This window comes from Petaurus breviceps, unplaced genomic scaffold, assembly GCF_028583685.1.
Source record: "Petaurus breviceps papuanus isolate PSGF00001 unplaced genomic scaffold, PetGlider_PUasm1.0 76, whole genome shotgun sequence".
Classification (NCBI taxonomy): domain Eukaryota; kingdom Metazoa; phylum Chordata; class Mammalia; order Diprotodontia; family Petauridae; genus Petaurus; species Petaurus breviceps.
The window spans coordinates 10,061,527-10,074,325 of NW_027186473.1; the positions used below are offsets into that span (position 1 = coordinate 10,061,527).

Here is a 12,799-nt window from a genome sequence, read left to right on the forward strand (position 1 = left end):
TCTTTAGCTGTACCTCCTTTGTCTTAATTATTACCCTCTTTTCCCCAGTTCATTAAAAGAGATGTTCCCCAGGAGTTAGTTCTTGATATTCTTTTTTCTCTAAACTCTCTCCCTTAGCAATGTCATTTATTCCTATAGATTCAACTGCCTCCTTCTATGCAGATGATGCCCAAATGTGTATGTCCTGCATCTCTTAAGTTCCCACAAGCCATCTCTACCTGGATGTCCTCCACTCAGCATCTGTAACTTAAAATATCCAAAACCAGGAATATTATCTTTTCCTAAACTCATGCTTCCTTCTTTCTCATGAGCTGAAAATACTGTCTCCAAGGAAACTTTCAAGCCCAAGAAATGCCAGGAATATTTTTTCTTAAAAAAGGTTCTTGTTCTTTTTTCTTCAGTCAATCACAGAATTAGAAAGTTCCTAAGAGAGGATGTTGTCCAGATTCTTCATTTTCCTGATGAGGAATTAATAAGATTGTTTAATGACCTGCCCAAGGTTGTACATGGAAAAAACAGCAGTCAGGATTCAAACCCAGATCCTTCCCCCTACCCATCCAGATTCAGAATAAATACCTCCTATCAGTTTCAATTAGTACCTGGCAGTTAGGTGGTACAGGGCAGCTTGGTGGCACAGTGGATAGAGCACTGGACCTGAAATCAGAAGACTCATCTTTCTGAGTTCAAATATGGTCTACACTCCCTAGCTATGTGACCCTAGGCAAGTTACTTAAATCTTGTTTGCCTCAATTTCCTCATCTATAAAAAGAGCTGGAAGAGGAAATGGTGAACCACTCCAGTATCTCTACCAAGAAAGCCTCAAATGGGATCACAGAGTCAGACATAACTGAAAAACAAAAGTACTGACTTAGTTCTAACAGCAGAGACCACAGTGACATATACCATTAAAAAAAAAAAATAAAACTTCCCCACCAAAACCTCATTCGTTCTGTTCTTCTTTAAACTGGATTATTTAAGCCCAAATTAAAATTTGCCTTCATTCAATAGGTTCTCTTAATCTCAAATTCCTTGATTCAATTTCAAATCACAGAGCTGCAGGGAGATTGGTGGAGATGTGCAACTGGGAGGAAATGGGACAAAAGTCTGCAACCATTGCTATTGGCATGAGGAGGGGAGCTTATGGGTAAAGGGGAAAGTATCTTTCTTGCTACAGTACTCCTCAGCAACTTTTCCACTTGAGGAAGCAGAGTCCTGGGCATGCTCTAATGACCAACAACTAAAATGCATTTCCGACCCTAAGTTAGAAGACAGCTGACCTGAGAGACTCAGAGGAGACAGGGACGGCCAATGGAGCACAGAAGGGTCAAACAGAAGAATTCAAAGAGTAGTCCTGACTACAAGTTAGGCTTCTGTCTCTTCTAATACAGCCTGGATGAAGGGAAGAGCTTCAAGTCTGCTGCTTGAGAACTGGAGACAGGACTTCGTAGTTACTGGCTGAGAATGCTGGCTAAGGAGTGCCATGGACCTCCCTTCATGAAAGGGAATGATTAATCAAGTGACTGGGAGGACAGGTTGTTCTGAGGATATTACCTCACTTGAGAGCCAAAGAAGAGGAAGCTGAAAAAGAAGACCCAGGTTATTTTGCCTTCCTTTCAGCAAGACAAAAGAGCAGTAGCCCAGCCCAAAGAGGAGAGGTTAATGAAAGTCTACTTGCCCATCCCCCACCCTCATTGAGGTGTAGCCAAAGAGATCAGCTGGGGCAGACAGGACACCCACCAGGGGGTGGGATCATTCATCAGGGAGCACCTGAGACACAACACCTGGCAGGTAGCCACCGAGAGCATTTCTTGTGGGAGGGAGGTTGAGCAGAAAGCAGCACAATGAGATCAGTGGAAGATAATGGTAGCCTTGCAGTATCAGAAGCACCAGCTGTCCTCCCTATGCCCCATTCAGATTGTCCCGGTCACACATATTTCCTATGTTTATTCCCCTTCATGAGTGGACCCTGGACACACTTGGCCCCCAATGTGGATGTCCCATGGAAGATGTCTATGAAAGTCTGCTCTTCTCACTGAGAATGTTACATTTGTGGGAGAGTGACTTCAAAGTTTATTGTGGGGAAAGGGAAATTTGTTACTGTTACTACATTCCTATTTAATTAAATCTGGTTAACCGGTAAAAGTGAACTATGGGTGGGGGGGGGATGGGGACTAATAAGCTATAGTTCAGATGAGATTCTGGCCAAAAAGTACCTAGAACAAGGGTGGGAAACCTGCCGCCTACTGGCCATATGTGGCCATTTCGGTCCAAGTGCAGTCCTTTGACCAAATGACCTAGAGGGCCACATGTGGCCTCAAGGTCGAAGGTTCCCCACCCCTGACCTAGAACCTGCTGTAGCTAAAGGGAGGCCCATGAGCGATAGGTGCCTAAGTATTAAAGATTATTAGAGATGAAAGTGCTGGTAGGTGGTACAGCAGGTAGAACATTGGGCTTGGAATCAGGACTTGAGTGGGTCCAGGAAATGGGAACTTTTTACTGCATCCACTCACCCCAATTTCCCAACAGATGAGTACTCACAGAAACAGAACCAAACAAACACACCTCTGGAGGCTGGTATAGAGGTCTGGGTCCACAGAGGGGAAATGAGATCTAATCAAAGTCGGGGGATGGTCTTGGCTTTCTCAGCCTTGAGTCCTGAGCCCTGAAAAGATTTCAGGTGCCGGCTGCTCTAGGAAGCCAGGGCCGGGTAGCCTCCTTCCCCTGAGACCAAGGATCTCCCAGACTGGGTCTTGGGCAGCCACATGGAACACTGCCAATTGCACTGGGCCCTCCAAATGTTGTACCCCAAACACAAGCAAGACCCAAGTAACAATTTAGAAGTGAACCCTTTATTGGCACCATGTTAGCTGACAGGGCCCCTCCTCAAATCTATCAGCCCCGACTCCAGGCAAAGCCTCAGCTTTTAAAGGCACAGCCACTTGGCCAATGGTTAGGTATTATGTAAGCAGGAACTTACAGAAGCCAAAATCAGTGATTGGTCAGTACACAGTTTGAAATTCCTGAACCCACCAAGTCTCCCTAGGCAGGGCTAAACCCGGCAGCCCACCCACCTCCGTGAAGGAGAGCTGGCTGGGGGAGGGGCCAGGTACAACATCATCTTCCTGAGTTCAAATCTGGCCTCAGTCATTTACTAGCTGTGTGACCCTGCACAAGTCATTTAACCTTTTTTGCCTCCATTTCCTCATCGCAAAATGAGCCAGAGAAGGAAATAGCAAATCACTCCAGAATCTTTCACAAAGATTCATACAGTGACTGAATGAATAGGACTTTGGAGAACATCCACACAAACCCCTCATTCTATAGGTGATGAAGCAAAGGCAGGAAATGAGTTACTCGATGTCACTTAACTAAACCTCGGAGATGGAACCAGAACCCGGGTCTTTGGCCTCCTCTCCCAATGCTGGGCTCTTTCCACCACACTCCCAGATTTCTGCAGGGTAGATGACATTTATCTGCATAACAGGCACTGACAATTCGATATTAAGGTACAGAGAATAAAAGCATCAACGACTGTGAGGTGATCAACACCTACAAAAAGTTAAATTCTAAGGAAACTAAACAAACCTGCCCCTAAAGACCAGGAACTAAATAAAGCAGTGACTTGGGAAACAAATGGCCTTCTTGCATAGGGATAAATCTACATGAAAAGCCCTGGGAACAATAGGTGTGGCAAAACTAGCTGGCAGTCTTAATCCAGCCAACCTTGGAGGCAAGAATAAAATTAAAACAGAAAGAAAGCACATAGACTGTGATTCAATAGGTCTAGGACATGGAAGGAAAGAAGGAAGCAAAAGAGTAACCTGGGTAAAACTGAGGGGAAATTCCTAGCTTTGCAATTCTGAAGCAACTTTACCAAGGCTAACTGGAAAATAGTCTCTCCATGACACTTCTGAATGGAGATGAAAATCAGCCCTGTCTCTACAAATCCTTCTGTTGACATTTGTGCAGCAAGAACAGGCAACATTCCCAACTGACTTCCAAAGGGTGAGAACCAGAAAAACAACATTGTTTTCCAGAACAGCTGAAAGCTGTTTCTCCACAATTAGAAGAAACGTGGAGTTCTTTTTATCATGCTGACAACTCTCCAGGGGCCAATCTACTCGGCACAATCTCCAGTAGTTTGTTCCCACTGTGAGATTTCACAAATGCAGTCATTGATCATTTTTTTCTTAACTGTTGAAGTATCTTCTATTCCATAGGATCATACCTGCCCTGGACAGAACTCAATATGATCTCTCTCTTACATCTTTATTAACTCTAACATGTCAACAGGAGTTTAAGCTTTCCGCAGCCAACAACATTGGGCACAGAAGGACAACAAACTCAATATGTCTAAGACCAACTTTATCATCTTGCTCCCCACCTCTACAATTGCTTCTGATTTCAATATTTCTGTCAATCACATATTCACTTAGTCTTCAAAACCATAGTGTTGATGTTGACTCTTCCCCCCCTTCACCTTTCATACTTAATCGGTTGCCAAGTCTTGTTGATTTCACCTCCATAACTGTAATCTCTCTTGAACTGCATCTTCTTCTCTGCTATCACTGCCAGAACTCCCAAAGGTCCTCAGCATCACCCACCTGCACTAATGGAATAATCTCATAAAAGTTCTTCCTGCCAAAGTCTTAACTAATAATCATGGTGCCAGGGGCAAGCAGCACCAAACACGCCCTCAAATCAACTTTATAATTCATAATGTGAAAACAGTACAAGAAATGATTTAGATAACTGAGTGGAGTGGGAAGGGGAATTAGAGGCACAGAAAAATGTCTTATTAACAGTGTATACCATCATATAGCTTCCTATTTCAATTAACCTTGCTATCTAGATGCTAAACACAGTTGTTTCTACAGTGCTGAATGAGTATATGTACTGACAACACTTAATGTAAATTTTCAAAGTGCACAATCTTTTATAATCATTACTTTACATTTTTGACAAAGTTTCTCAAGCTATTCTTAAGGAAAATATGCAGAAGGCAAAATGATAGATGAGTTAGATGGATTCAGAACTGTATGAATGGACAGGCTCAAAGAGTAAGTCATTGATGCATTTCTACCATGTTGGAAGGAAGTCTCTAGTACAGTGTCCCAGGATCTATGCTTTGCCCACCTGCATTTCAACATTTTTATTAATGCCTCAGATAAATATATAAATGGTATGCTATCAGATTTGCAGATGACCAGGATGGGAAAGACACCTAGCATAATGAATAACTGTTTAATAAAATACATTTTAAAAAATCAATAAAAACTTTAATTCTGTTGAATAAGCATTTATATTTTGTAGCGATATGAGCTCCTCAAGGGTAGAGATCAAATTTTATCTTTGAGTTCCCCATATATGCACACGTGGATACATATAAACATCCATACTACACATACATTCAATTTGACATCTGGACAGTTTGATGTTCTCTTAGAATAGTGCCTCATCTATAGTAGGCTTTGGGAGATTTTTATTGCTATTTAAGTAATGACCACACATATAAATGTACACACACATGCATTGTGTACACACCACACACACACACACACACACAAATTTTCAAAACAAAACAAAAATTCTAAAGCTTACAGTTTCACAGTTCAAGCATCGAGTTTCATTGGTCAGCGTTCCCTGAAAGATTTCATGTACCCAGGTGAGTTCTGGTTTGTTGTTCTCCACAGGTTCATTCATGTTACCATTTTTTAACTTCCCATTTTGTTTTTCTTGCTTTTTCTCCTCCTGCAGGATGTCTGCAATAGTGTTTAGCAAATAATTTAAAAATTCATGGGCATCCTGCTGCATGTAGTTGTCAAAGAGATCTGGAAAAAAAAAAGAAATTCACTATATTGCTCTCCACTTTTCAGGGGGAAAAATGTATATTTAAAATTAAGTACCATGCCTAAACGTTTATTTTAAAAGATGGACAAGTACAGAATATTAGGACACTTATCTGTGTTATGCAGCTAAGCTTTAAGAAAAATTCTTGGCCATTACAATTTTATTTTCTCAGGCCTAAGTTCTCCATAGAGCTGCATTTGAATGATAAAGAAAATCTCTAAGGTATAATATGATTTTTACCTTAAATATGGATATTTCTTTAAAGTTCTGTTTCCTGATAAAGCAAAGTTTGAATATTATACAACACAGGCTCATAGACTGAGCACTGAAAAAGACCACTCACCCCTTCTTTTTGCAGTTGAGGAAATTAAGGCAGAGAGATGAGGTGACTTCCTCAGGATCACAAAGCTAGTTAGTGTCTGGGGCAGGATTTAAATCTGGGGCTTCCTCACTCCATGTCTGGGAACCTACCCCACTACCCTACTGCCTCAGGAAAAAAAAAAAGGAAGTATCTATTATATTATTATGGATTATTCTGTCTACTGTGAGTTAGCTACAGTGAATTAAGATCTCTCCTAAAGAGTTCAGTGATCCAAAGCTAAAGGGTATTGAAACAGGACATAGAAAGAAATGAGAAGCTCTCGTGTGTGGGAGAACTCTCCCTGGTTCCTCCTTCAACACTCAATTTAAATCTCCCTTTCTGTGTGCTCTCCTTGCCTCTGCTCCCTCCAGTCCATCCTCCACTCCATTGTCAAAGGGGTCAATCTTGAAGTGCAGGTCTGATCATGTCATCCCCCTCTTCAAAAAGCCCCAGTGGCTTCCCTTCACCTCCAGGATCAAATATAAAATCCTCTGTTTGGCCATCCCCATGTCTGAAATTCTCTCCCTCTTTATCTCTAACTCCTGGCTTTCCTAGCTTCCTTCAAGTCTCAGCTCAAATCCCAGTTCTAAAGGATTTTGGTCTATGGTTATATCATTGTGTTCATCACATACATTGCTGTCATTCCTGCTTATTTTATTTTGCTGTTATCACTTCAAGTCTGCCCAGGTTTCTTGGAATTCTTCATATCTGTCATGTTATGACACAGTAAGGTAACAGGTATTTGGTAATAAAGTGCTCGGCACCATGCGAATGTGGGTCAGGTGAGGATGAGAAAGGAAATGGAGATGAGCATTTGAGGAAGGACAAAGGATTTATCGGACTGGGGGAGATGACAAGCAGAGAAGGTGGAAAAAGATCTTACAGTATGGTACCAATGTTTGATGACCGGATACTATGAAAATGAAGAGTGAAAGAGAATTGTGCAAATCAATTGGGACTAATCACTTTTTTAGAGAAACATGTAACTCACTGCCAACTTTGAGGACAGATTCCTAGAACCAAAGCAAAGCTGCTACACTCTGAATTTAACTTTTGTATAGCTTGTACATCTGATGAGGCATGCACGCACCCAACATTACGTTACAGGCATGCCTCCTAATGTAGTTAACTGTGTTCAACACTGTTTCAATCAGCTGGCATTTACTAAGCAGTCACTACAGTGCCGGGCTATCTGGTAGGCTCTGGGAAACAAATCCAAAATTAAATAATTCATAATTAAATAATCCCAGAAGTCTAGATTGTATAGCAGGAGACAACTTGTAAAGATAAAAATGTAGGCAGAAAATATATAAACTACAAGGTAAGTAAGGAAGAAGAGAAATATGGGGGGGGGGGGGGCGTTGGGGGACAGAATCAGGAAAGGCTTCATGTAGAAGGCAGCGCCCAAGCTGTACCCTGAAGGAAGACTGAGAACCTGAGTCAGAGCCGATGGGACCGCAATTCAAGCAAGGCAAAGACAGCCAGTACCAAGACATGGCGATGGGAGGCAGAATGTCATTCAAGTAGAACAAAGATAAGACTAAACCACTGAGGAAGGGGAAAGGCCTGATTGGATAATGAGGTTGGAAAGAAGAATTGGGGTGAGGAAAGACTTTAAAAGCCAACCTCGGGAGTGTATATATGATCCTAGAGGCAACACACAGCCAGTAGAGTTTGCTGAGTAGGGAAGTAACATGGTTAGATTGATATTTAAGGAAAATCACTCTGGCAACTATAGGAACAGTATAATGAAGGGAGAGGCTTGAGGGAGGGAGCCTAATTTAGATACAATTGTCAGGAGTGTGCTGGTAAATGTTTTTTGTTTTGTTTTGCTTTTTTAATTTATTTTTTGCTTTTTGGAGGGCAATTGGGGTTAAGTGACTTGCCCAAGGTCACACAGCTAGTAAGTGTTAAGTGTCTGAGGTTGGATTTGAACTCATGTCCTCCTGACTCCAGGGCCAATGCTCTATTCACTGAGCCACCTAGCCTCCCCCTGGTAAATGTTTAACAACCAGCTCTCCAAAATTTTCATAAGACCTTTAAGCTTAATTTGGATTATTAATATTTTCTGCATCACTTTCTTAAGTCAATCAATAAAACAATAAATGAAGCCCTGATCTGTAGCATTTGTCAATTTCCAAAGTGTAAATGCTTACAGTGAAAATTTAATAATCAACTCTCACACGCAGGTACACTCTGGCTTTGGCACAGCCCTGATTCTCAGCAGTGCAGACAAGATTCAGATAACATCCAGATGAGGTTTCATATGCAATCTTCTTTTTATATTCAGATATCTATGTGTATATACATGTCCACATACATATGCATATATATATATACACACACACATAGATATGGAAATGCATATATATGGAAATTTTGTTAAATTCATTATAAAACATGATTTTTTAAAAATCTAGGTGAGAGGTGATGAGGAACTAAATTAAAGTGTGTGAATAGAGAGGAGACAGCTGTAAGAGATGTTGTGGATATGAAATGGCAAGGGTCTAGCTATATAGGATGAGCAAGAATGAAGAATTAAGGATAATATCAAGATTATGAAACTGAGAGGCTAGAAAAATGATGGTGTCTTTAACAAAAAATAAGGAAGTTTGAAAGGGGGAATGGTGGTGGAAAAAACAAATTCAATTTTGGACATATTGAGTTTGAAATGCCTACAGGACATCCAATTTGAAATGGCCAATAGGAAGCTGGTGATAAAAAGCTAAATCACCACTAATACTTATAACCAATGTTGTCTATAAAGGAATGAGACTTTGCCATATTGTCATTTGAGTTACTGTCCATTTTTAACATTTATTATAGTGTTCTACAGGCTCTTACTGCTTCCCTAAGGTCAGTTCATCTAACAATCAGCTTGTGCTAAACTGAACAGTACTGGAGGACAAAGTATGCCTGAACACAGATCACAAAACTGCTTTACTCAAAAACCTTAGCTTATTCTCCACATAGTTTTTCATCCTATGTAGCTCTTCTTTTCCAAGGAAAAAAATTAAACCAGAGTAAGAAACCAGGGTAGCAGTAAGTTAACTGAACACACAACACAGTGTTTCACATTGATATCCTTCTATTGGATCAGACAATCTAATTAAAATGAACTGTTTTTTAAAAGCACTACTTAGTATGAGATAATATTCATTTACTGTAATTACTTATGACAAGTGTACAAGATAGTATAATTTTGTTTAAATAATGGATCAAAGTGTTTCTTTCAAATGATGTTCTATTTAGAAGGATGCCTGGGGCAAGTATCTCTCTTACCCAACCCTGGATAAGATTTTTTTGGGGGGTGGGGGAGGCTATCCCCAAACAAGAATCACAGAATTTTTAGAGTAGAAAGGGCTCTCTGCAACCATCAAGTCTAACCTATAACTGAAAAAGAATCTCCACAACTTTATACCCACCCTCTGCTATAAGACCTCCAATGAAAGGAGGTCCTCCACCTCCTAAAGCAGTCCACTACTCTTAGATATTGCTCTGTTAGAAGTTTCTCCTTTCCTCTCCAAACTCCACTCTGGACTTCCCCTTCCATCCCCATCCTAAAGTTCCTTCAAACCCTGGAATCCACACACTGCAAGTACCAAGCTCTGCCCCTAAGCCTGGTCTCTCCATCTAATCAGATGGCTTCTCCAGGGAGGGCACTCAGGCCAGCCAACATCTCATTACCCCTGGGCTGCACTCCTTACATCCTCTCCATAGCACCTATGCCACATACCTTAGTGTGTCTCACCTCAACACACCTTTCCAGCTTCCTTTTATTCCTTTTGTCCTCTCCCACTAAAACGTAAGCTCGTTGAAGGCAGGAACCATCTATATTTCTGCTTGTGTTTGTATTCCCAGTGTCTAGCACAGTGCCTGGCACATAGTAGGTGCTAATAAATGCTTGCTGACTAAATGACTTTCATCAAAGCCTAAAACTGCCTCTTGGCACCTTCTGCCCATTGGTCCTGCTTCTTCTCACTCAGACCAAACAGGACGCACCAAATATCCCTGAGAGATCATTGGAAAACCGAGGTGCTTAGCCTATTTCTGTGCCCCAGCCCCCTTCCATAGTGGAGCAAATCTCACTTTTTAAAAAGTGAAAAAGTAACTACAAAGAAAACCAATTTTATTGAAATATAGCTATAGACATATTCCAAAAAAAAGTTCTTAGACCTTCCTGTTAAAATGAGATTATAAATTTTGCCCTAATATGGGAACAATTCCTCCATTAAAAGACTATTCTGAAACCTCTTTGATATAAAGAGATATATCTCACTCCTCAAAGGTTATATCAGTGGAAAACAAGCTCTAAAAGGGTCTATCAAGCAAAGAGAAGCTTTGAATAGAGGCCCAATAATGACTTTGCCTATGGCTGGAGAGATCCATCACTAGGTGGGCCAAAGGCTGAAGTTTTGGGGATTTTTGGCGGGGGGGATGGGAGGTGGCAGAGCTCTTGGGAAAAAAACCAGTAAGCTGATTTTTTTTAATGTAATAAGAATTGCATTATCCATTGGTAGAGGGAATGCCACCAACAACAAAATGGCAGAGCCTTGAAAAAACCTTGAGATTGAAGTAATTTGATCCCTCGGTCCCATCATTAACTTTTTCTCACTAGTCAAGACCAGTCATGCTTTAAACAAGGCATTGCTTTATACTCACCATTCTCCTTTCTTAACCTTGAAATGAACTTCTTTGGTGGAATCACGCCAACTTTTTTCTTCTGAGTAGCAATGCTGTGAAAAAGGTCTGCCAGGCAAGTCAACAGATTTTCCTTCTTTTTTTGCTGGGCCTTGTACGCCAATACATTTTCTCGAAATGGCCGACAGAAGTATAATGCTTGCAGCACAGAGTTACAGTAGCAAGTGTTCCCAAACTGCCAAAGGAAAAGCAGAATATCATGTATCATTTTCAAAAGAGATCTGCTTTATAGAAGACCTTTGCCTCAGAAGACCTTAATACTAAAGCACCATCCAGGTATGGCAATCTGCATCAGCCTACTTGTACTAGAAACACAGTACAATCTTTTTATGTGTTAATTAAGTCAGTTATGGATTGATGTAAATAAATGAAAAAATACAAATATCCCCAATGATGGTCTTTGGACCTTTCCTTTGAGTACAGCAGTACATACACTAAATCCCTCAGAATTCTCTCACAGTTGTAATATTCTAAGGTGACAATTAGTATATTCCCTGATGGAAAAAGTGGTTGAGTCTTGCTGGCTAGGATGACAGGCCAAATCTAACAGATGAATTCTGACAAGGACAAGTTGAAATCTTATAAGGACAAATGTCTGTTTAGGACATTACTGGAAGGAAAGACCGTTTTCATGTTAAAAGGATGTACAGATATTGGCCAACTGCCAACTCAATATAAGTATGAAATGATGGACTAAAAATGGCAGCGCTATCTATGGCTACATAAATAGCAGGACAGAATCTAGAAAAAAGTATCTCAGTAGCAATCTCTGCTATGGCCAGAACACATCTAAAGAAAAATTCCTAACAGGTGCATGGTAAAGAGAAGGGTAATCAGGATAATTAATTTGAAACCGTAATAAGGAAACATTGAAGAAACCAGAGCTGTTTAACCTGAAGAGATAAAACTTGGGGGTGGGGAAGAGAGGACATGATAGCTGTCTTCAAACATTTCAAAGGCTGCCATATGGAAGGGTATTAGACAATCTCTAGAATCACAGAGGGTGAGATTAAGATCAATGAGAGGGAGTTACAGAGGAGGTAGAGTTCAGCTGCTAAGGAAGAAATTTCTAAATGTTACAGCTGCCCCCAAATCAAAAAGGGTGCTCTAAGCTCTCCCTCAGAGGAGTCATTTCAGCAGAAGCTGACTGCCACTCATTTGTGAAGGGGAGAGGCTCTTGGAGATATGGAGAGATCCAGGCGACATTGACCTTTTGAGATCCCTAGGCACCATCATGATAACAGAGTTCATGAAAACAAAATAAAACACAAAAAGGAGAAAAATAATTTTAACAAATACTTTTCCAGCCTTTATCTTTACAAATGAACTAATTATTGGAGGAGGGGGGAGAATGTAACTTTGCTACAGAAAGACCATTCAAATGCTGTCTCATAGTTACCTCTACCATTAAAAGTCAGCACCTGACCTGCATCTCGTAGTATTAGAGGATTGGTGGCAACACCAAGAAATTAAGTGACTTGCCCAACGTATATCAGAGGCTAGACTCCAACCAAAGTCTTCCTGAAAGCAAATTTTCTTTCTATTATGCCACACTCTCTCTCAATAAAACCATTATATCTCCTATTTTTACAGATTAGGAAATGGAAGCTGAGAAGTAAAGGGTCATTCCCAAGGTTATACAGAGTTAGTAAGTGGCAGAATAGGGACTCAAATCCAAGTTTTCTGACTCCAGATCCAATACCCTATCCTCTTTGAAATAGTAAATGATGTACCCTGATTCTCCCTTTAACTTGTGGCTTGTGTTTACCCCAAGAGGAAGACAGATATTCTCTCTGACTTATTAGTAATATCATCCCATGAATACCTCAAACCCTATAACCTCCCTCCTGCTTCTTACCAGTGTCTTACTATTACACCTGTGATGAG

The 12,799-nt window shown here is 40.7% G+C and overlaps 1 protein-coding gene across 2 annotated transcripts in view; it reads right to left on the minus strand.

The window, feature by feature from the left end:
* USP46 (ubiquitin specific peptidase 46) overlaps positions 1 to 12,799 on the minus strand; it is a 68,404-nt gene that overhangs the window by 32,256 nt on the left and 23,349 nt on the right. For both annotated transcript variants that reach the window (XM_069105221.1, XM_069105222.1), the window contains exons 3-4: positions 10,874 to 11,087; positions 5,602 to 5,831 (exon numbers count right to left, since the gene is read on the minus strand). In XM_069105221.1, the coding sequence (XP_068961322.1) occupies positions 5,602 to 5,831; positions 10,874 to 11,087 (444 nt within the window). The remainder of the gene's footprint in view (positions 1 to 5,601; positions 5,832 to 10,873; positions 11,088 to 12,799) is intronic.